We start from the raw sequence: 22,031 nt of genomic DNA, 5'->3' as shown, positions 1-22,031 counted from the left end.
GTGAATGTCGTAAAGTTTGTCCTATAATTTGCACATCATTTTCGAGATTTGAATGAATCTCGAACGTTATCAGATCTTGTTTTCGACCGGTTTTATGCGCATCTCCAGGCAAATCAAATATCAAATGCTATTGATAGCATATGTGGAAATATGTGATTTGTGATCTCTTTAGATCATAAAAATACAAAGAGAGATAACAGTATTTTTTAGAACAAAGATATGAAGTAAGATCTTTCGCGAGATTCTCCTCGCTTTCACATCGCGAGATTATTTGTTCTGTGTTGCAATGACATAACGTTCATACATATCATTGACTCTCTAATTTCTCACTAACAGCGGCAAACGTTTTGTTAAGATTTCTTTACGGTAGACTCACCGTGATAAGCTGCCTCTCGTGTTTTTTGATTCGCTCACGACTCGGCCGAGCCAAAATATTCGGCTTAGTATTAAATTTAAGCTGCTTGGCTTCAGCACAACACCTCTCCTACAACGGTCCTTCGGTTTCTTCGCAGGTTCCTCACGAGGGGTTTATCCCAGCGACAGCGTCGCCGTCGTCGTCGTCGTCGTCGTCGTCGTTGTCGTCGTCGACGTCGGAGTGCCGCCTCTGCCGCGCTCCTCGAGGTATCGAACGTGAGCAGCGCGGCGCTGCCTGCTGCGCCGGGTATATAAATGCGCGGCGTCGGCGGGCGCGCTCAGTATGTGTCATGCATTGCGAGTGCAAGCGTCGTCTGTGATGGCGGCCCGAGTGCGGTTGAAGATGCCGCGCCGCCGCTGCTGCACCACCGGCGTGTCGTCACTCGCCGTTCTGCTCGCGATGTGCGCTGTGAATCTCGTGGATGGAATGTTCGAGCACCGTCACTGCGACCACCAGCATCCGCGAGCGCACGAGGTAAGTGACCTGCCGCGAAGGGCGCGCGATTCTAACCTCTCATCGCTCTTCTCACTCGCTCTCCCCGTCGTTCATTCACCTTCTTTTGCGCGGCGCAGCAGGAACGCGTCGAGCGACGCGTTTCGCGGAGACGACGTTTGGCCGTCCTGTCTCTCCGGTTTGTTTCCGAGTTCCTCGATATTTCTCGATGCCCATGCGACAGCGTTTCCGTCGTCTTTCTTCGCTGCTGAAGTTTTTGCCTGGTCGCGGAGAGACGCTGGAGCAAGCGCGAGCGGAGGAGCATCGGCTCCTGTCAATTCGTCGCACGTGTTCCTTCTGTCTCACTCGCGCGCATTGCGTGCCAACGACCTCGACTGCGCGCACCTCCACACGATTGGCCGCGTGACGTCGGCTGCCGGGCGTTTAAATGCGCGTTTCTCCCTGGTCTTAAGCGCATCTTCCTGGATATTCCGCAGTGTCTCGATGTCGATAGCGATCTGCGATATCAGTCGCGTGCTGCATCGCTGCGAGCGCTGTTTCTCATTCTCGTTCTCATTCCACGGCGTGGAATTCCACGGCGAAATTCCACGCGGCTGCACGCGGTTTTCCTGGCGCGAAATCGCCGCACGGTGAAACACGGTGGCGTTTATCGCAACGCGCGCGTCTATTCTCACTTGCGCGCACTCCGTCCGTCATGATCTTGCACCGGCGAAAGGTAGACTGCAGCGAGAGTGTTTCCATGCGCGCCAGGAGGAGGGGGAAACACGTGTTTTCGGAGCAGACACGTGCTGCTGCGGGATGTCTCGCGCGCTGACCCTTAACACAGCTCGCGCGTCGCGCGTTTTGCGAACTGTCGGCCTCATTTCGGAGCGACTGCTCGCGTTCGTTACTGGCGTTTGAAAGCAATTTTGTAGAATCGTCAATCTGTACGTTGCATTGTTATCTTTCTCTTTTTTTTTTGTTTTAGTCTCCATCCTCGCTTAACGCGAATCACGTTGGCGATGTTTACGATGTGAGATTTGAAAGATGTATTTATATCGTACAATTTGCTGAGAGACAATGCTAATTTTAGCTGCGAGCTAATTTTAGGAGCGATATAAACACATTGATTAGCTCAATCGATGAGAAATGTTGTTTGAAATCTATTTATACTGCTGAGTGTTTTCGATGTGTCCTGAGAACTGTTTGATAATTTCACTCACATGATTACCATTTATCTCGTTAAGGCTTCGTCATTCGCAACAATATATATTCTTCAATGTGCACCGCGCAATATTCCATAGAATGAATTTTATCGTTGATCGTTGTCGCTCGATGAATAATTTATAATATTGCGGCAATTATATCATCAATATGAATATTAATTGCGATATTAGTTCTAAATATCAATTGTCATGTAACAGTTACAGCTATATCCTCATGTCCCATTACCGTACCGTCCACCGCTGAATGAAAATACAACTTGAAAATAATAAAACAATTTATAAAATAAACAAAACCTTCTGTCTACGGGCGTTTAATTATATTGTAAAATTGCATTTTATAATTGGATATATCCGCGCAGTTCTCTCCGTTTTGAGAAAATTTTGATCAAAGAGCCTCGGTTACGGATAATATGTCTGATATTAAAAAGTGGGAAATCTGTGGAAAAAAGTTTTTATCAAAGAAGTATTGGTTTCGCCGTGATTAAAGAATCGGTAAATGGAAGGGACGGTAAGAGAGTACGCGACGGGACACGTTGGACGAAAAGGTTTGTATCGTTTATTGGACACCGCTGTACTTTTGCGTAGATTTTAATTTCGCCTTTTGAACGCGAGTATATTTTTTGCCTGGCTGAAAACAGTCGGCGGCTACGACAGAAGTTTTGAAATCGCGGACAAACCGGCCGTTCTTTCTATCTCGGTCTCTTTTTGCTTCCGAAAAAGCAGACTCAATTTGCAGGATGAAACGGTCGCGATATAGAGATGATTCTCGATTCATCGATACGAAGTAATTCGATTGACTTTTCGCTCGATCAAATTTGACGATATCCGCCCGTGGATGTCGACGTGATATGTGACTGCGAAAGGTCCTCGGAGATACAAAAGCGCGACATTCCTTAATCTGTAGTTCATTAACGCGAACGCTGTAAAAAGGAATTCTCTCGCGGCGCGCGGTGTATATCGGGTAACGAGAAATAAGTTTCTCCTCCAACTATCAGATGTCGCTTGCTTATAAAGCTTTTGCGGAAACCGAGTTCTCAAGCGGTCGACTATAAGGTATTTCGCGTTGTAAATTTATTTCATGTCGGCGTAGTTACTTATTGATCAATATCGTCCATGTCGCCTCGAGGAACAAATCCGGGCCAAAATCTATTTTGCTCGCGGCGCTTTAGTTTATTTTCTTGATCTGAAAAACAGTTTTTCATCTCGATATGAAATTTGCTGATGAAAAGCTAGAGTATTTCAATGTGGCGCGATGTTGCGCCCACGGCAACTTCAGGCTCTCGCGGTTCTATTGTTAAAATGCCCGTATGAATTTAGATATCAAGCGAAAACGAACGAAACAAAAAAACAAGAGTTAACATTCCGTGTTTCGATTGGGGAAAATGGAAAGTATACGAGAGCGCGGAGCATGTTCTCTGTTATGCCTGTGCTTGTTTCTGTTTCACGCGTCGTGCAAGTCGCAATTTATTATTCTGTTCTCTCTCTCTCTCTCTCTCTCTCTCTCTGCCTCCCTCTCCCTCCCTCTTTCGTAAGAAATTCATCGCATGGCACAACGCGCAAGTTTCGTCACACAGACCGTTATTCGCCTTTACGACGAACAATTTCGCGTGCGATCATCGATCGATTAACTTTTCTCTCTTCTTGTAGTTAGGATTTCCGTTTGCGGAGTGCAATTCTCGTCCGGCGTTACAAACTAGCTCAGGTTTCTAACGGCGTCGACGAACGACCGCTTCTAGCCGGGGGTGTATATACCGGTGGCGTACGTGAGTGTATTCGCTTTAAGGGCCGTTCCAAAGAGAATTTGAATGCGAATAAAAGTTTACGGTCGACGTGGCGTCGGACTCGCTCGCGCATGCTCGTGCCTCGACGCCTTATGACATTTCGCAGCGGCAGCGGGGCGCATTCGGGGAAACTTTTCTATTCGACAATCTCTCACCGCCGTCGCCACGTGCCGGTTTTCGTGCTCTTTTTAGGAGGGACGTAATTCACATTTCGATACGATCGCACCCTTACTCCGGACGGGACCTGGCGATAAACGAGCCGCGGTAGAATTATGCGTTCCCGCCGCTGGCGTCTCGCCAGCTGTTTACCGGCTGCTTTTTCTTTTCCGTCGATCCAATAATACGCGGAAGTCGGGACATTCCTCCACGCAAATCGCTTTTACATATAGTGCGAATTTATTTTCTCTCGCTAGACCGAGAGACGTCTCGGTTGCATCGCTTCGCTTCTCCCTTTCTCTCCCTTGTCGCGCGCGAGTCACGTGATGATTTACAAGAAGAAGAAGAAGAAGAAGAAGAAGAAGAAGTGCGACTTAAATTTCGCGCAACAAGAATTAATTCGACACCGAATTAAGTACACGAGCGGGAAGAATAAATTAGATTCGAAGCCGTCGCGTTAGGATTTAAATAAATCTGTTCTCAACGCGCGACGGGAGATTGCATTTGTAATATCTGTAAAAGAGATAATTACACGTAATACTCCGTAATTCGCTTTCGCCTTGGGCGAAAGAAGAGGGACCGACGCAAGTGTCGAGTTTTTCCATTACGATTATCCTCGTAATTTTCCGCGGCAGCGAGAAGAACGTCGCGCGCGGCGTAGGGCGTCAAGTTTTCATTACGATTATCGGGAGCGCTTCTCTCGCGCGCTCTCTCGCAGTCTCGCGGCTCTCGAGCAAGAGTAAAACGAAGGTCGCGCGATTTCGAATTGGAAGAAAAAAAACTTTCCGAGCGCTTCAATGAGAGAGAGAGAGAGAGTGTACACGACACGAATGGAATTTCATCGGCACGCGCACACACGCGCATAGACACACATGCGTCCGTCCGTCCGTCCGTCCGTCCGTTTGCTCGCTCATAGTTTGGTATTTCTCTCCGACTCTGATTTATTTACGAGGTGGTCGACTGAAACCTCGTGCAGGAAGGTTATTAAGAAACTCGATTCCCATCGAAGTTTATGGTTTTCGTGAGACATCTACGAGAAGAGGACGTCGACGATGCAGCCGATAAATAAGCGACAACGAGGAGCTTACGAGGGAGGACATATCGTGAAAACCGGACACGCGAGTTCTACCGTATCGTATTTTTTCGACTTGAATCCCGCGGATCGATCGATCGATCGATCGATCGAACGAACCTGCACGAATGTAATACTGGTCCGCCTTGACAAATTACACGACAGTCCATGGGAACGGTTACATATTACCAACGCCGATACATTTTTACATCCGACGAATCGGTATTTACGTATGCCTCGTTCAAGGAAATTCCATTTCGTAAGCATACATTTACTTTTCCGCGATGAAATACTCGGTGAAATCCTCGGTACGGGCTTAGAAGGGAGCAAGAAGAGAAGAAGAGATAGATACATAGAGAAGGAGAGAAAGAGAGGGAGAGAGAGAGAGAGAGAGAGAGAAGCAGAGATCGATATTTATTTAATTCCGGTCGTAAAACGTGAGCGTGCTGTGAAATTTTAATGTGCTTCGCCGAGGTATTCGCAGGAATTAGCGGTTATTGCTTAAGTAAGATCTCGCTAATTCTCGTTCTATTTTCCTTTAAAATAATACGATTAATCGTCGCGAGTTTATTTATTAATTATATTTTTCTGTTTTCGAAAGACAAAACAAGAGAGAGAGAGAGAGAGAGAGAGAGAGAGAGAGAGAGAGAGAGAGAGAGAGAGAGAGAGAGAAGAAAAGCTACTGCAGAAGTTATTGTCCATCATATCGGCGTTGCTATGGAATTAGTTTGTAAGTTTTAGGTCAGCGGTTCTCTCCATTAAACTTGATTTTCTCGAATATCGCTACGTAAGTCATTACGTTCGATCGGAAGCGGTGCCGCAATCGGAGTCATAGCTGTCATAATCGCGAGCTTGTCGAACTGTGAAAAGTGAAACGCAGTAACACGGTGACAGAGAGAGAGAGGAAAAGAGGGAGAGAGAGAGAGAGAGAGAGGGAGAGAGAGATATTTGTGTCTAAAAATAAATCGCGCGCGTGGCGTTTATAAAACTGACGACTACTTCGATTCTCTTTAATTACTCGCGAAAAACTTGTCGACGACACACGTTCGTTAGTCGCGACAAATATTCGGTAAGGACGAGTTGTGCGTTTTCAGCTTCACGAAACACAAGCTGCTCTGTTCTATAAGAATTTCCAATTACAAATTGACGAAAAAATTGGACGCAACAACAACGTTCATTAAACATTGATCGCTTATCGGCTGTCCGATGTTTTACGCGCGTGGATTCTCGTTGCGATAACACGTCGAACGAACGAGAAGCAAGCAAGCTCGCTCGCGCGAGTTTCGTTCGTTCATGCGTTCGATTGACATTTTCCGCGGCGAACACAAAATTCCGCGAACACAAATCAGCCCGGGACGATTTTAAAACCCGGCTCACGTGCAATGATATCCGCGTTTTATCCCGCGCGAATACGGGAACACGCGCTCCGAAAGCCCCGGCTAGCGCGACTGCTTTAATATAGCCGTATTAACTGTTAATCAGGTCGAGCATACAGCGCTCTCATTAGTAGCTTCTGATTACGCGGGCTACTTAAATCAGTGCGTAACAAAGCTTTCTAAATTGTTGCTTGAATATTGTATCACTTCTGCGAGCGCCGGAGGATTTAGTAATGAACTCATCGCACTCGCGCACGTCTATAACCGAGGGCTGCTGGCGCATTATACGCGGCAACGTTACGGCAGCGGGCACGTTGTACGCGCAAATTAAATTTCATCTCCATATCGTTTGTTCGGTAATAACGGTGATCTGCTAACGGTGGCTCTTATCAATGGGTAACGATTATTACCCGCGCGCGCGCGCGCATTGGCTGCATGTCGCGAACGACACGCGTCCTCCCTCCGCGCGTCGCCCTGATCGTTTCGTCAAAATACTCGCGACACGCCGTGTGCATTCGTGCCTGGCGAATCTGTCCGCGTTATCGGCATTTGCTCTCGTTATCAGCGACAGAACGGCGCTGGCGCTGTTATTGTTGCCGTTGCTGCGCTATGCAGCGCCGCCGATCGCACGTAATTCGCGCTGGAAATCGCGCCGCGCGATGAAACATCCTTCTTCGCGACCGACGTCTTTCACGCGCCGATGAATGAATTTCTCGACCGGCTGCGAAGATCGACGCGCGATGTCGCATGAGCGAGCGAGCGAGCGAGCGAGCGTTACGTCACTCGTGAGAAAGCCGTGCTTTCGCGCGGGATATTTCTAACCGCTCAACTTTGTCCGAACTTTCCGCTCCGTGTATTTTAACACGAGGGGAGTGAGTTTCGCTCGGGCGATAAATATTTTATGGTGATATAACAGGGACATTTAGCGGGATGTATCGTTTAATAATTAATGATATAATTGCATGAGCACGTTTATCAGATAAAGTAATAAGGGCGTTGCGCGCTGCCGTGATTACAAATTCGGACACAACGGGATTATGTCATTTGCCTCGTAATTTAATAGAGTCGTATGTCTAAGCACGTATCGGCGTGTTTAAGGACAAAACAGCGCGATGCAGCGCGACTTGACAACCGGAACTGTTAACGAATGCCGAAATAAATCCAATTTTCGAGTCGACGGCTATATACAATCATGATTGGATGAGCGCGTTCCGGTAGATAACTTCAATGAAACGTTTCTCCATTAATCGAACTTGCAATCAAGTCGAATTCGTTTAATCTAGACTGACTCCGTGCTGAGATTAAACCTTTTGTGTTTGCGTAGAACATTGACCTCGGGCGAACGTGAACGTAGGACACGCAGTCGCGATAGAAAAATCGATTTGACGTTTTTTTTTCCGGAAACAAATCTCGTGCAACTTCACCGTCGCGGATCCGTGCGCACACGCACACACACACACACATGCATCCGAAGATCTGTTAAAAGGCGACATTGCCAAAATTTGCTTCTGAATTTTTGACACTCGCTTCGCGCGTCGAACAGTCGTGTATGTCGCGCACGTCCCACGTAGTTATCAGTTACAAACGCGTATGCCGACAAAAATAAATTAAAATGCTTCTAGAGTCGCTTTTCACATTCGCCAGCACCGTCGCCAACGTCGTCGCCGCCGGGAAATGCAGACTTTCTCCCGGCGCGGTCTGAGAATTTAATAAAACGAATCGGTCACTCGGGAGTCGTAGTATAACGGTGTAACCTTAACCTCGATCAAAATAGTGGGACGTGAAATTGGCGGAGTAGCGCGTCACCAGAGCCGGATTACGTATTGCCTTTGCGGCCGCTTTGAAAGTTTCGGGGCATCGCTCGCCGAATGAAAATGGATGGCCGGTCGACCGACCGGCCGACCGCTCGACCGCTCGCTCGCTCGCTCGCGGCGTATTCTTTTCTCTCTCCTGCCCCTTTTCTCCCGTTGCGCTCTTGTTCTCCTCGTCCTTTTACCCGTGCCGTTTTTCCGCCGCTTTTTACCCAGCCAACTTCTGCGCCCCTCTAGGGACCGCGCGAATTGCATAGCCATGCATATTCGGAACTTTCTGCCGGCGCGGCACCTTTGGCTCGTCCTTTCGTTAATAAAGAACGGCCCGTTTGGGACGTCGATTCGATCTAAAAACTGCCGAGTAATTTCCCGCATAGGCGTACCGAGGTGCGCGCTCTCGCGCGTTATCGGAACGGATGGTCCGTGCTCGAGGATACATAAAAACAGAGACTCACCTTTGCGTGCGAGTGTGTCAATGATGCAACGTGATTTATCCTGCGAGGCGATACCTTAGCGCGGACTTGCCGTGCCGCCGGCACGGGGAATCGTCGTCGATATCGCGTAGCGGCTCGATCCTGCACCGATAAGAGAAGACGACGACCTGCCTCCAAGGCAGATCTTCTCCTTCGGATCTTCCAGGCGCACGTACTTTTTCGCACGATAATTAAATGCACACTAGGATCCGGCGGACTGTTCGCGAATGTTTCAATTATCTCCAGGCCCTGCGCTCGTTTCTCCCATTTTTTTTCTCGTCGGCCAAGGGAAATGGGAATTTATTCGTTCAAGGAGAATCTCACGAGTGAACGTAATTAAACTTTAAGAGAAACTTTCATAGGGCTTCGTACGACGACGACGAGGACGAGCTTAGCCTGGTGAAAAATTGTCGAGATCTGTCCCCGGACAGTGCCGGACATTCCTCGCGGCTATGGATCCACGTTATAACGCACGGGGTGCATGAGGTCACCCCCACGACCCGCGTGTAATCGCGTGTAATGACACGCTCGCGACATTTTGCATTTCAATTCTCAATGAGGGATATCGCGCGAGAATTTTATCGGGCCTCTCCTTTTTTCTGTCCGGTTATTTCGTCACTTTCGGGAGCCTTCGATTTGCATACCAAAACGCGACCGTCGCGAGCGTAGAAACTTTATTGGCATAAATCCCGCAGTCGGTCCGCGTAGACATGGACAGCCCGGGCTTGTCTGTCCACCGACGGGTCATAGTTTTCGCAGGAAACGTTCCGGATTAATCACGGCGGATTGTTTGAGCAGACAATGGCAGTCATGGTAAACTCGAGACGAGGTGAATAGGGTTCAAAGCAGGAGCGTACGAAACATTTCGGGAACGTCGCTAGTACGCTAATTAGTGGACCATCCGCAGATGAGCTTAATATTCTATTTCCGCGAAGGCGGTCGCGTTTTGCATTTCCTGTTGCGCGCGTAGCCGCGATATCGTTCGTTTCGTTCGCATTGCCGTTCTTTACCGAAGGAGCGTTCTCTCTCTCTCTCTCTCTCTCTTTCTCTCTCTCTCTTTCTCTCGGCCATTCGGTCCACTGTGTACGCTCGTTTTTCCGGCAACGCGGCCTTGATTGCAAAAAAGAGAGAAAAAATAAAAATAGACAAAAAAAGAGAGAAAAAGAGAATTACGTTACTTGTAAACTTCAGCGGTCGTTACCGAATCGTAATTTCACGACAAGCGGCGCGGCGTACCGTGCGAAACCGAAAAATACGGCGTCGCTTCGTGTTGCTGGCCGAAGGCTCGTAGTGGCGCACATTTCTACAAAGAATGCAAATAATTCATCATTCATTTTTCTCGAGCTCGAGGTGTGCAATATTTATCCCTGTAATATTGGAAGAATTAAATGCCGATAATAAACACGAGCACACGAGAGACGCGCGACCAAGTACGGCGGGTATTTCGCTCCCCGCGCCCCACCGAGAGGAGCACTGACGTACTTTTGCGTTGTCTAAAAAAGTTTCTTTTTAAGAGACTCCAGGTGCGTTGTTATCCATCTTCGTGGAACATGATACCGGGAGCCGCGATATTTCCATGCTTGATCAAATTTTACGACCGACATCAAGTTGTCAACTCGCCGTGGAAGTTATCGAACTTATTATGTATTCAACGTCCAATCGCGACTTCCGCTTCCATTATTTATGCCGTTCGTCAGCTAACGCCGTAAAATATTATTCTCTTTTTCGACCTGGAGAAACGTTCGCGTGTCGACATCTTCGCGGTGTAAGATTTCTTAGCGGTGCATCAAGCGTGACCTCTCTCTCTCTCTCTCTCTCTCTCTCTCTCTCTCTCTCTCTCTCTCTCTCTCTCTCGCTCTCTCGCTCTCTCTCCTCCCCTGTCCCTCTTTGTGGTAGACAACAACGCCACGCTTGTCCTCACAAATGTTGCAATTCTATCGCTCTTTTGTCGAAGTCGCGAAACCGACGACGAGGCGGGCAGCGGCAAAAACGGTTGAGGGACGAAGGGATGAGGAGGAGGAGAATCGTTGCGGGCGGACGACTCGTGGAGGAGTCGGGCGAGGGGGAGGAAAGTGTACGCAGAGATTTCTCGCGGGCGAATCGCGGGAGATTTCCGATGGTAGATCCAGCACGTCCAACGAGAATCCCGAGCGAAGTAGCCTCAGAAGTAAACCAATCTGGTCGGAGCTTTATGTCGCTTTCGTTCTTCGGTAAAAGTTCCCTCTCATGGATGCGCTTCCGTGTGTGTACGTGTATGTGTGTTTGTGTGCGCGCGCGAGCGGCACACGAAACGAAGGGAGGGTAGTAAGCCGTGGGGAGAAGGGGGGCGGGGTGTGAGCGCGACGGTGAAGCTTACGGCTGGGTGGCTGGTCGAAAAGGATGAATGAAGAGGCAAGTGAAGTCGCGCCCATCGATCGCCAATTCGCACGTACGTGCACATACGTTGCCTCGCGCAAGAAACACCTTAAGCCTCAAGGACCGAGCAAAATAGGATTTCTTCTTTCTTGCCGATTGTGACGTAAATCAGCCTGTGGCAAGCGCGTGAGAGAGATATATGCAGTCTTTGTTACCTCAGAAACTGCGAATTTGCGACTTGATGGATGATCGCATCGCGGAGATATCAGACGTCGAAGAGCGTCACTTCAGTCACTTCCATAGTCAGCTAGGCGGCTGGTTCTTCGCGACTGTCGTGATGACGCGTATCGATCAACGCTAACTGTCCTTTAACTAATTCTCTCTTGTTACGACATGGATCTCTCGTGTCGAGCGCGATAACTTTGGCGCACATTCGGCGGTTTTATTTTAGCCTCGGGTACGGATTTTAAGTGACTTTGAGGTTGCATTTTTAGACTTTAGCAATACGAATGGAAGAGCAGAAGGGACATTTTTCTCCGGATGAGAACGATGGAACGTTGCAACGCGTGTACAGCGGCATATAAATATGTAAAAAAGAGAATTACAGCTTTTTAGTCGATAAAATTTCGTAATGTTGTTTCCTTGAATTTGTCAACGTTGATTTCAATTACTTTTTCTCTCTTTCGATTCCATTGGAACACATGTCGCGTCTGGATCGCCGTATTTCTCCGGTAAATTATTTCACGGCGTACGTCTCAATCGCATCTCGATAATTCTGTTCTTGAAAGGTCAACTGATTGAAAAATATTAGTTTTACCGTCCAATTAAACACGGATTGTCGCGATTGATGGCGATGATAGCGAATTGCCGCTGTGCTGCGGGAGGGAGGATGCTTTTATAACGTCGCGGATAAATCGCGCGGAGGCGTTTGCCGGAAAATTAAAATTGGAAGTGCTTCATTTGGCTTAAACGTATCAATATTTATGAACAAATGGTTCGGCAGTTAGGGGAAAGCGAATGTTTGTACGGTAGAGCGGATTTGGCGGATTTGGCGGATAAGCGCGGAACGAAAATAACGGTGATGCTTCCGTCGCGATGCGACCGCCCGTTAATTCGCCCATAATGAATGATCGATCCCGGGATCGAAATCGAAATCAGGAAGCGTGTACCGTCGAAAACGTCGCCGCCGCCGCCGTCGATGCGGGCGCTTTAACGCAAATATTTGCCGCAATCGTACCGCGCGGGGGTGCGAGGACTTAGATTAAACTATTAATTATTCAGCCGTCGAGCCGCGTTCATCGACGACGTTCAGCGTAAATCCTATAAATGCGGTCAAGTTACACGGCGACTACATTTTCGGTGAAATTGCTCGTTTGGTTCGGTCTGCTAGCGGGCTTTTCGTCGTTCGGGAGATAAATTAATTTACATCACGCGCAATTCGGTTATTTTCATTTGCTCGTTTGAGGTGCCGTTGCTTCACAAATAGTTAATGCCGACTCTACGTTAAATTGATTTCTTTTCCTCTGCTCGGTCATTCTTGATTCTATCATGATGAATACATTTACCCCGCGTTCGCCGCGAAATTGATTTTCCGCCTATTGGAGCCGATAAATGGGTCGCACGTCGTGTCCTTTGCAACTTTTAAATCGTTGATGCAGCTTGAATATTCCGACTATTCTATCTTGAGCGAGTAATGTGACTTGATCGTGGGACGATCAAATTCTCGAATATTTCGCTGGAATCTTATTTCTGTCTCTAAACGCGAAGCACATTTCGAAACGTAACGTGACATTTGGAAACGTAACTAAAGAAAGAAAAAAACGGATCACGTTTCTTCAATTGGTCATATCCAGCGAAAGTTAATTCGTCGTAGCTGTCATACTAACGTAAGAAACCAGTTCTCGCTGACACGTTGCAGCTGACGCAGCCTACGGTGAAATACGTTGTATGAGTATGTAGATGACCTCTCAAAAGCCGTCTACACGACGAGAATAACGCCGTTAGCCGGTGAATCGTGTTACCGACGGCTAAAATACCTACACCATCTTCGGGCTCCTCGTCCGTAATAAACCGCGCGCGTGATATGCTGAACCCGTGATGTTCACTCGAGAGAGATTTCCGTGGCACGAACCTCTCCTTCTCTCTCTCTCTCTCTCTCTCTCTCTCTCTCTCTCTCTCTCTCTCTCTCTCTCTCTCTCTCTCTCTCCCTCTCTCTCTCTCTCTCTCTCTCTCTCTCTCTCTCTCTCTCTCTCCTCATGAAAAAAAAAGTCTGACAAGTTTTTAAACTAGCGCCATGTTGACGGGCGCGTGTAGCAAATTTCTTACCCAGTTCGTACAATGTCAACGCTATTAAAGCGTTTTAAGGTCGAAAACGTGGACCTACTTTAGAGGTACTTTTATTACGCCGTACGCCGCACCGTGCTTAACGCGATATTTATTGGAGCTTGTCCGTCGTCGAAAGCGTGAAGTTCGCAAGCGGCAGCGTAATGCGTGGGAACGGCCGTCCGTAGGGTCGTATCCAGAAAATTGGCGGAATTATGAATGGGTCGCGCCGTTGCGCGCGAGATAACGTCGAGAAAAATTACTCGAGCGTAATTTCACGCTCCCGAAGACCGAGCGAGAGCCTTGTAACAGGGACGTGGCCGTATAAACAATATAACGAGAAGCGTCCCAAGCGAGTCGCGGACCATTATATTTAGAAAATAAACATTTATCGAAGAGCAATAAGTCTCCTGCCGCTGTCCCTCTTTGCTATTTCCCCTATAAATAGCTAAACATGACCTTCGAGAAAATGCTCTAGTTGGGAAGAATTTCGTGCGGTCAGTTGGAACTTTTAGCATTAGCACGCGGTATCGCATCGGCGGAAACCGGAAAGTTAATTGCGAGTTCAGACTCTACGAAAACAGCCATAAACTAAGAACCAGCATCTCTCTCTCTCTCTCTCTCTCTCTCTCTCTCTCTCGCGTTGCGCTTACGACCGCGCGCGTCCGTGGTTATGTCGAGAGGCAGAAATCACGTCAGAACCCTCATTGTATTCCGCTGCCATGTTCCGGCGGAATCACGAGCGAATTCGCGGCGAGCGACGTAGGCGGCCGCGGCGACGGCAGCCTTCCGATCTTCAGGCGATTCGATGAGAGATTCACAGCTCGGGATGTATTTCACGGCACGTCCCTCTCTCGGACGAGGTCGAAGGGCAATCTCTGATATCTCTCCGCGGAAGAGCGACCGCGCCGCGTCGGAGAAGGACACCGTGCGCGCGCGCGCGCGTGCTCGCCGCTTGATTTTACAACTCGCGAAGTTGTCCGCGAAACTTTCCGCTGAAGAGTTCGGAGTTTACCGCTTCTTGTGCAAATAGCGTTTCGTACGCTAAACTTATTCCGCCGAGGTACGAGCGCGCGCGGGCCCGTCCGCGCGCGGCTCAAACTTTTGCCTCGCGCTTTCCAACGGTCTATTCTCCTTTGATATAGCGCACTTTCGCGCGCTCGCGCCGATTCTGCCTCCCGACGCATTGTGCATTGCGTGAGACAAGGCGCGAATTTAAGGAGGCCGATTTACTCCCCCCTCTCTCCCCTCTGTCGCCCTGCGAATATCGTTCAGAAGTCAGAAATACCACATTCATATGCCGTTCCTCCCGGCGTTAACCCTTTGTACCACGGCGAATTTGAATGTGCCTCCGCGAACACGCTGCAGCGAAACAAACATATCACGCGCGTGCGTGAGCGGTGAAGCCACGCTAAAAATAATTTAGAACGCGTCTATTGGTCTTCTTTTCTTTTTCTTCTTTTTAATCGTTCGTGGCGATGATCTTCGCGTTTCAATTGCAAAAAGTGGATTTTGTGTAACTCGAGCGAGTGTGCGAGTATTAACTCTTAGGCACGAACGGCAGTTACACAGAAGTTAAACGGGGGCTGATTGTAATACGTGTTTTCCTCACAACAACGCCGGCGACAGCGGCGAGAACCCTTTAAACGGCGCGTCGCTGCAGCAACGAACGTGAGTTGTGATAATTACAGCCGGAAAGTATACGGCGCGGGCAAAAGCGTCTTTCTTGTGTCTCTTTTTCCCCTCCTCCCACCGTCTCTCGTTGTTGCTAAATGCATTCACACAGCGGCATTAATTAAAAGGTCACTTTCCACGCCCACACCGTATCCCACCGCGTGCTCGATGAAAACTTTCCCAATTAAAATTTTACAGTGATCATAATAGTTCGGCGATGCAACACGCGCGCGTGCGCTGTTTCTTGTTATTAATTAAACGGAAGCCGGACAGATATTTTCCATGTTTCGCCTGGAAGAAAGTAATACGTTTAAACCTGGGAAAGTGGTAAACCTGGGAATAGACCGGAATTGGTGCAAATTATGGAACACCGACGTAATATTTATGCATTATTCATTTAACGGGTCCGAAGAGACGCATGAATTATCGCATCGAATATTGATTATTCTCTGCAGCGTTTGCATTTCGAAGCGCGATCATTCGCTTCGTAACAGCTGGCGCAACTGATTTGATTTCTATTATCCAACCGTCGACTGAGTGTGTAAAAACAAAAAAAAAAGACAAAAGAATATTCGCTTTCACGGGCCAAAGTGGCCGGTTAATCCTCGGCTGTTCGCGCGAATGAGAACGAAACGTGTTGATGTTAAATCGTGATCAATTAAATGATTTCTCGATTCATGTCCGTCCCTAAGTAGTATTCGTTGCGTCGTTGCGCCAATTGTTTCGCTGGCGGCGGTCGGTTTCGCCGCTTAAGAATCACGCCTCGTGAGAGTCGACGATTTAATTCCGTAGTGCAACGTGTAACGCGCGGAACGATATCCGTACCGTAACACCAGGTGTTGCGACGGGAATGAGCAAGGCTCGCTCGTTGTGTATCGCGCGGTGTGATCGCATCGTCCATGTTTAAAAGTTGGCGGTTTAACTGCGCGCCGAAGCGGATCGTCGCTAAGCGTAAGATTTGAACGTAAGATTTGTCGCTGCGCCACGCGCGAAATCGTCCTCGGAAGGCATCTCGCTCGGCAGCTGTGACGAGCGATTCTTCCGCGTGTTAATTTGCTGGTCCCCTCCCGATCCGATGATCACGCGCAAATGCCGCATTAATATGAAGTAACCTCTTAAATTAGTAATCGCGTCGAGTTCCGACGCGGTAATGACCCCGCTCATATTCGGAACGAGCGGTGACGTCGCGGTGAGCAGTAATTACAATGCAAATCACTGACGTGTACAGTGCTCATAGAGCGGATGATAAGGTAATGGGAGCACCGGGAAAAATATACGATCAGCTTGGCTATAAATCACGCCGAGTTTTCGCGACTATAACTTACGGTCGCCGCGAGTCCGCGCGCAGCTGGCCGCATTCGGGAAAATATCTCCGCGGCAGAGCGCAGGTAGAAAAGTACGGAATTGCGTGCATTTCCGTTACCGTGTTGCCGTCGTAAAATTTAAGCTGTTTCGTATCAATAAAAATTCCGCGAGCTACATTAGGCGATATGCGCCTCAATAAACCGGCTGCATTTCCCGCACCTGCACCTGCAAGTCCGCATTGGGGGGGGAGGGGGGGGAACTTTTCCACGCATCTCCTCCCCGTGTGGCTTCCGAGTGACTCGCGCGCGATGTCAGCCCTACGGTCGAGAGCTCGCGAGATCTCATTTGCCTCATCTTGTGAAAAGAAAAGAAAAGAAAAGAAAAAGAAAAAAACAGAAATGTCTAACGCGATTTTTCGATCTGATGTAAAAGTTTCATTCATGTCATACGCTGCTCATGTACTCCGAGGATTTCGAAGATATAAATGGCAATCCTCTCGGAGATCGCCGCGATTGAAAGTTTCGCGAAAACGAGAAAGTTACGGGAGGACACGGGAGGAGAAAAAAACGAAAAAGAGATATCGAAGATTTGCCGAGAGACGCGAAAACCAACAAATTTCTAGGACATGTATCTCTCTCTCTCTCTCTCTCTCTCTCTCTCTCTCTCTCTTCCTGATTCAGGGGAACACCGCGAAGATGGGACTTTTTGCGTACGAGAAGAATATATACGCTTGCGGTGCTGAATATTCCGCGCGATTACCACAAGAGAGAGAGAGAGAGAGAGAGATCCGGCCGAGTGTGAAAGATTCGAGCTTCCGAGCGACTTGGCGCGCTCGGGCGCGATCGTCGTTAATCGACCGGCAGACAGACCAAGCGGACACCTCGCGCTCCCGCGCACATCCCCGCACGGCCCCTGCGTGTAAGACGTAATTTTAACGTATCGATCACGTTGCCGGTGTAGCCGCGCGCGCGTCCGTGTACACGCGACGCATTCACCGCGACAGCCGTGATTTGTCCCGGGATACCGTGGTGGAGGCGTGGAGAGACTCGGCCCGAGCGACTGTTAGCAGCGCGGCACAATGCACACGTACACGGCTGAGGCTCGCGCGCGCGCGCGCGCGCGCGTGCGCGTATGCCCGCACAATGCATGCAGATGCCGCGGATGACGCGCGCGCCTTAACAGCCGACTTAGAGCCGTGTTAAATGGCCCACCCAAACGTTGATACGGCTCAAAGGGCGCGTGTGTCCCTGTCCCTGCTCCTGCTCCATCAGTCTCCGCCGCGCGCGCGCGCGCGCAACAACGGAGCTCACGGAGGACTTCGCCGTGATCTAGCCGAGCTCTCCCGCAACTCAGAATGCAACGGGAGATGCGAGCGGAGTGATATATGTAGTACGCAGCGCGGCGCGCGCGTACATGCACATGCACGGTGGCGGACCAGCGCGCGCACAAATAACGCTCGGCGGCACGTAGCCCGCGCGAATTTGAGATCCTGAATTCGAATCGACCGGTTGGTTCCCTTGCTGGTCGGCCGCTTGCTCGTCTAATCAGATCGGGTTTGTAGGCGGGGCACGAACTGAGATCTCCAGGCTGGAAAATCGAGGGTTGCAGCGTGTATATGTATATGTATACACACACACACACACACACATATATATGGCTTGGCTATACTTGGCTACACCGTCCGGAACAAAAGCGCGCTTGTAGCTACCGCCGATGCGGATTGACTAGAAGTTGCTCTTTTTCGGTCGGACGTAGCGCGGCATTTCCGCGGACGGGAAGCGCCCGGGCGGCGCGGCGCGGCGGTGCGACTACGACGGGCTGTCCGATCCGGCTTCGCGGCGCGGCCCTCCCGCCGTTGCTGATATCGACCGGTAGCCGTTCGCTAAGCGAGACTGGCGAGGGCAAGCCGCGCGAATATTCGCAGGTTTCTCGTTTATCGAGAAATACTCGCGTAAAAAATATTCCGTCTGCCCCGCGCGCGCGCGCGCGCGCGAATATCCGCAAAATACCGTGTCGCGGCTGAAAATAGCCCGAGCACTTTTATCCGCACGGAAATCAAACGCGACGATCTTGTTATGCAATAGACGGACGTGATGAATTCCCGAATACGTTGTTATTAACTTAAACCGCGCGCGCGCGCGCCTGAGACGTCGCTGGATGACTGATGCGTCGGCGGCACGGCAACGTTATGCGTGCACTTATTCGCGTTTTTTATTTACGTTATTACGTTGTATACGGCCGCGCGTAATTGTGTCCAACCCCGCTGTCTCATTTTCCCTCTGTCCGATAATTATTTAATTTAATTTGTAGCATCGAGTGGCGCTCGTTTGTCATGTTTGTCCGCAATAAGTATGTTACGTGTCCCGACGCGGCGCGGCGGTGGCGGCTACCTAAAGTCATACCGGTGTACCCTAACGAGAGAAATGCGCGCGGCATATCGCGAACGTATTCGGTTGCGATAAAGGCTGAAGCTCTCAGGTGCTTTATTGCGCCGGCCGTTTCGGGGCGATAGGATTGGGCTCAATTTTATGATGCCTCCCAGGGCAAGAACGCTCTCGGCGGCCGGAGCGGTGAAATGAAGCGCGCGCGATCACCGCAATTTTTGCCCTGATGAAATATCGCTCTTTATTGTGTATTACGGAGACGTGCAATCACAATCGTACGGTTTCTCGCGTGAAAGCGCCCCGGCCTTAGCTGGCCTTTTGCGTCGCGTGGAACGGCAGGGAAACGCTTTCGTTCCACGCGAGACCTCCGCGCGCGCAAGCGCCCGCAGATTTACGTACGTCGAAAACTACCTGCCGATTCGGCGGGTTTTAATAATTTCGACTCGGTAATGACGTCGCGGGAATTGTCGACTGGTGAAAGCGAGAATTTTAACATCCGCCGATGATTGATCGTGCGCCGGGCGAAATCGGACATGCAGATAGAACGAGCCAATACCGAATTTCAACGCGCGTTAATTTTTTTCGAACATCAGTAATTCATGACCACACCTCGTGCTTCGCGGAAAAAAATTTATCGCTCACCGATCTGCATCGCGAATATACGCTTTTCTCTTCCCCCCCCCTCTCTCTCTCTCTCTCTCTCTCTCTCTCTCTCTCTTTCTCTCTTTCTATCGCCTGATGAGTAGTACGGACCCGAAAATTGTTTCGTCCGCTGCGACAATTCCAAAACTACGGTAATGCCTCGTTTATAATTACGGCGTCGTATTTGCACACTTTTCACCTATGGATTCCACCGCGTCCCTAGGTAATATCGGCCAGCAACGAGCCGTCCGCCCATCAGCTGTCGTCGCTGCGGTCACCCATCGATCTTTAGCGTCGTATATTAGGCCGTCGTTTAAGTATTCCTAAGCGGAGAGGCTAGGAGCGCGCTCGTTCGTGCCGCGAATCCCGATCCCCAGGTGCTATCAGGCCTTCGACGCGACCGCCGCATACTAATGGTCCGCGACAACCCAGTGGCTTACATACGGCGACGGTGCGAGTGTGTTGTCAGCGTCGGGCCCGCGTTTCTCGCCCGCGAATTGCGGCGAGTTCTCGGCGCGGCTTCGCGGGAGTTCTTCCGCCTCGCCCATACCTGGGCCCGAAGTCGGGTCGCGCCCGGATCTCTCCGAAGCTGGTGGGGAGTTCGCTCCTCTCCGGCGTAATCGAAGGACTCGCTACATTATCGAGCGACGCAAGACGATTTCCGCTATCGACTGATTTTATTGTCTCGGAGGATTGGTCGTAAAGTGAACTAGTGCACCCTTCGTTGGCAGCGTCTCAGAGCGCGAAACGGCTACGGTGTCTTGGTCCCCGGTCCCAGCCAGCTGCCGTCCCAGTTATTTCCCCGGACGATATCGACACCCATGAAAGCGACTCGCTGCTTTACGTCGCCAGTTTCAAATTCCCATCTGCCGTTTCCGGGGAGGAAGAAGCGGCGGACGAAGAAGCCTCGCCTCGCGGGGCGCGCGTTGCATTTCACAGGGGACATTACCGTCCCCGGAGAACGAGTACGCGAGTCGCGATTTCGATCGAATAAAGGATAAATAATGGCTCCGCCGCCGTACGAGTGTGGCTGGCTGTTCGATCGTGTTCGTTCGAAAGGGTCGATCCGATATTTGCGGACAAATTCGCGCGAGAACGCGATGTGCTCCGCTGTCTTTTGAGCGAGCCGCCGCACGCAGTGGGGCCAGATGACACTTTTTGGTGGAAAATTCTCTAGAGACCTGAATTTCCAACCGATCATCGACATCGATGGATGAGGTTGATCCTGAATAAATTCCAAAGAGATCTGTCTAACCGAAATCTCGAACAAATTATCGGTTCATGGGTTTAGAGTTTGTCTGAAAAGTTTATCGTTTAAAGTACATCTACGAGCTAAAAAGTTCTCGGATAGTTGATAGATTCCTAGGGTCTGTATTTGATGTTTTTGTATTTTGGGCATATGAGTTTTGAGTTAACGGGTTTCTGGTTCAAAATCGATAAATCTCGAGGTGTCTGTTGATTGGTTTCATAGTTTCAATCCGCTGAATACGCTATTAGATAGAAACAAGTGTCGAGCAATGAGTATTTCACAAGTTTCTCGCGTTTAACGATAATTTTCTCCTCTTTTGGGGCCAGTGATTCGAGAAAAAAATTTTTTTTTAAATTTTCCCAAGACAGATCTCTTCGGAATTTATTCAGGATCAACCTCATCCATTGGTGTATCGATGATCGGTCGGAAATTCAGGTCTCTGGAGAATTTTGAACTAAAGAATGTCATCTGGCGCCACTGTGGGCGAATGTTGCTTCAGACCGACGATAATCTCTCGCGATGACGACGCGCCCGGAATTCGTCTGTTTATTCAGACAGACAGGGAATATATCAAGGCTCAAAATGCAAATTCCTTGATTACGTTACCTGCGACTCTTTACACTTGGCACCGATGCATCTATCGTCGGTCGTCTCGCCGGTCGATTGTCGTTTACTCTCAGAGTTATCGCTGGTAACATTGTTACATCACATGCTGTGTGTCCCGCATCTATTTAAATCCGTGTGCGGTCGTACGGTACACACAGCGCTATGCGACGGGTACGAATGTGCAGATGCGTATTGACACGGTACATATAGCATTGTTACTGAAGTATCAATAACCCGGTCGTAACGCAAACCACATGCTCAGTCGATAAATTGTTCGGTTACCGTAAACATTAAAGAGTTTACGGCATATATGCGGAGTCGCGTGCAGATTGCAGGTACTTTCGGTCGACTGCGCGCATAATAATTACGCGGATGCGGTAATAATGTTACGTGTCGAACTATAAACTAAGCGGTATGCGATGTTCAGAAATTAGTGGATGCACGAATAGCGAATACAGGTGTTTGCCGCACTGCTGAAATATACTAAATCCAGGTGTTTAGTGACGAGGTCGATAAAATGAGTCGAGAATTCTGCCGGTCGTTAAATTAATGAAGAGGTCTTTGTGCGCGCACCGAAGACAAAACGAACGCGATTGTTTATTCCCGCGATATTACGACCGCACTACTTCCTCTTTTCCTCGAGCAAAACTCTTTTCTTGTTCGTAAAAAGAGTCGCCTCAAGCGATCAAAGAAAGCGACAGTGACGGACGATAAAAATAAGTGAACCGCCGCGCCTAGTCTTTCCTCTTAAT

General features: G+C 49.4%; 1 protein-coding gene across 1 annotated transcript in view; it reads left to right on the top strand.

The window, feature by feature from the left end:
• Invadolysin (leishmanolysin-like peptidase, invadolysin) overlaps nucleotides 1-22,031 on the top strand; it is a 308,939-nt gene that overhangs the window by 4,507 nt on the left and 282,401 nt on the right. Inside the window, exon 2 of the mRNA XM_011145429.3 lies at nucleotides 513-889. Within this exon, the coding sequence (XP_011143731.2) occupies nucleotides 698-889 (192 nt within the window). The 5' untranslated portion in view covers nucleotides 513-697. The remainder of the gene's footprint in view (nucleotides 1-512; nucleotides 890-22,031) is intronic.

The sequence above is a fragment of the Harpegnathos saltator genome, unplaced genomic scaffold (genome assembly GCF_003227715.2).
Source record: "Harpegnathos saltator strain DR-91 unplaced genomic scaffold, Hsal_v8.6 scaffold56, whole genome shotgun sequence".
NCBI classification, from domain to species: Eukaryota; Metazoa; Arthropoda; class Insecta; order Hymenoptera; family Formicidae; genus Harpegnathos; species Harpegnathos saltator.
This window is presented reverse-complemented; position numbering and strand designations above follow the sequence as displayed.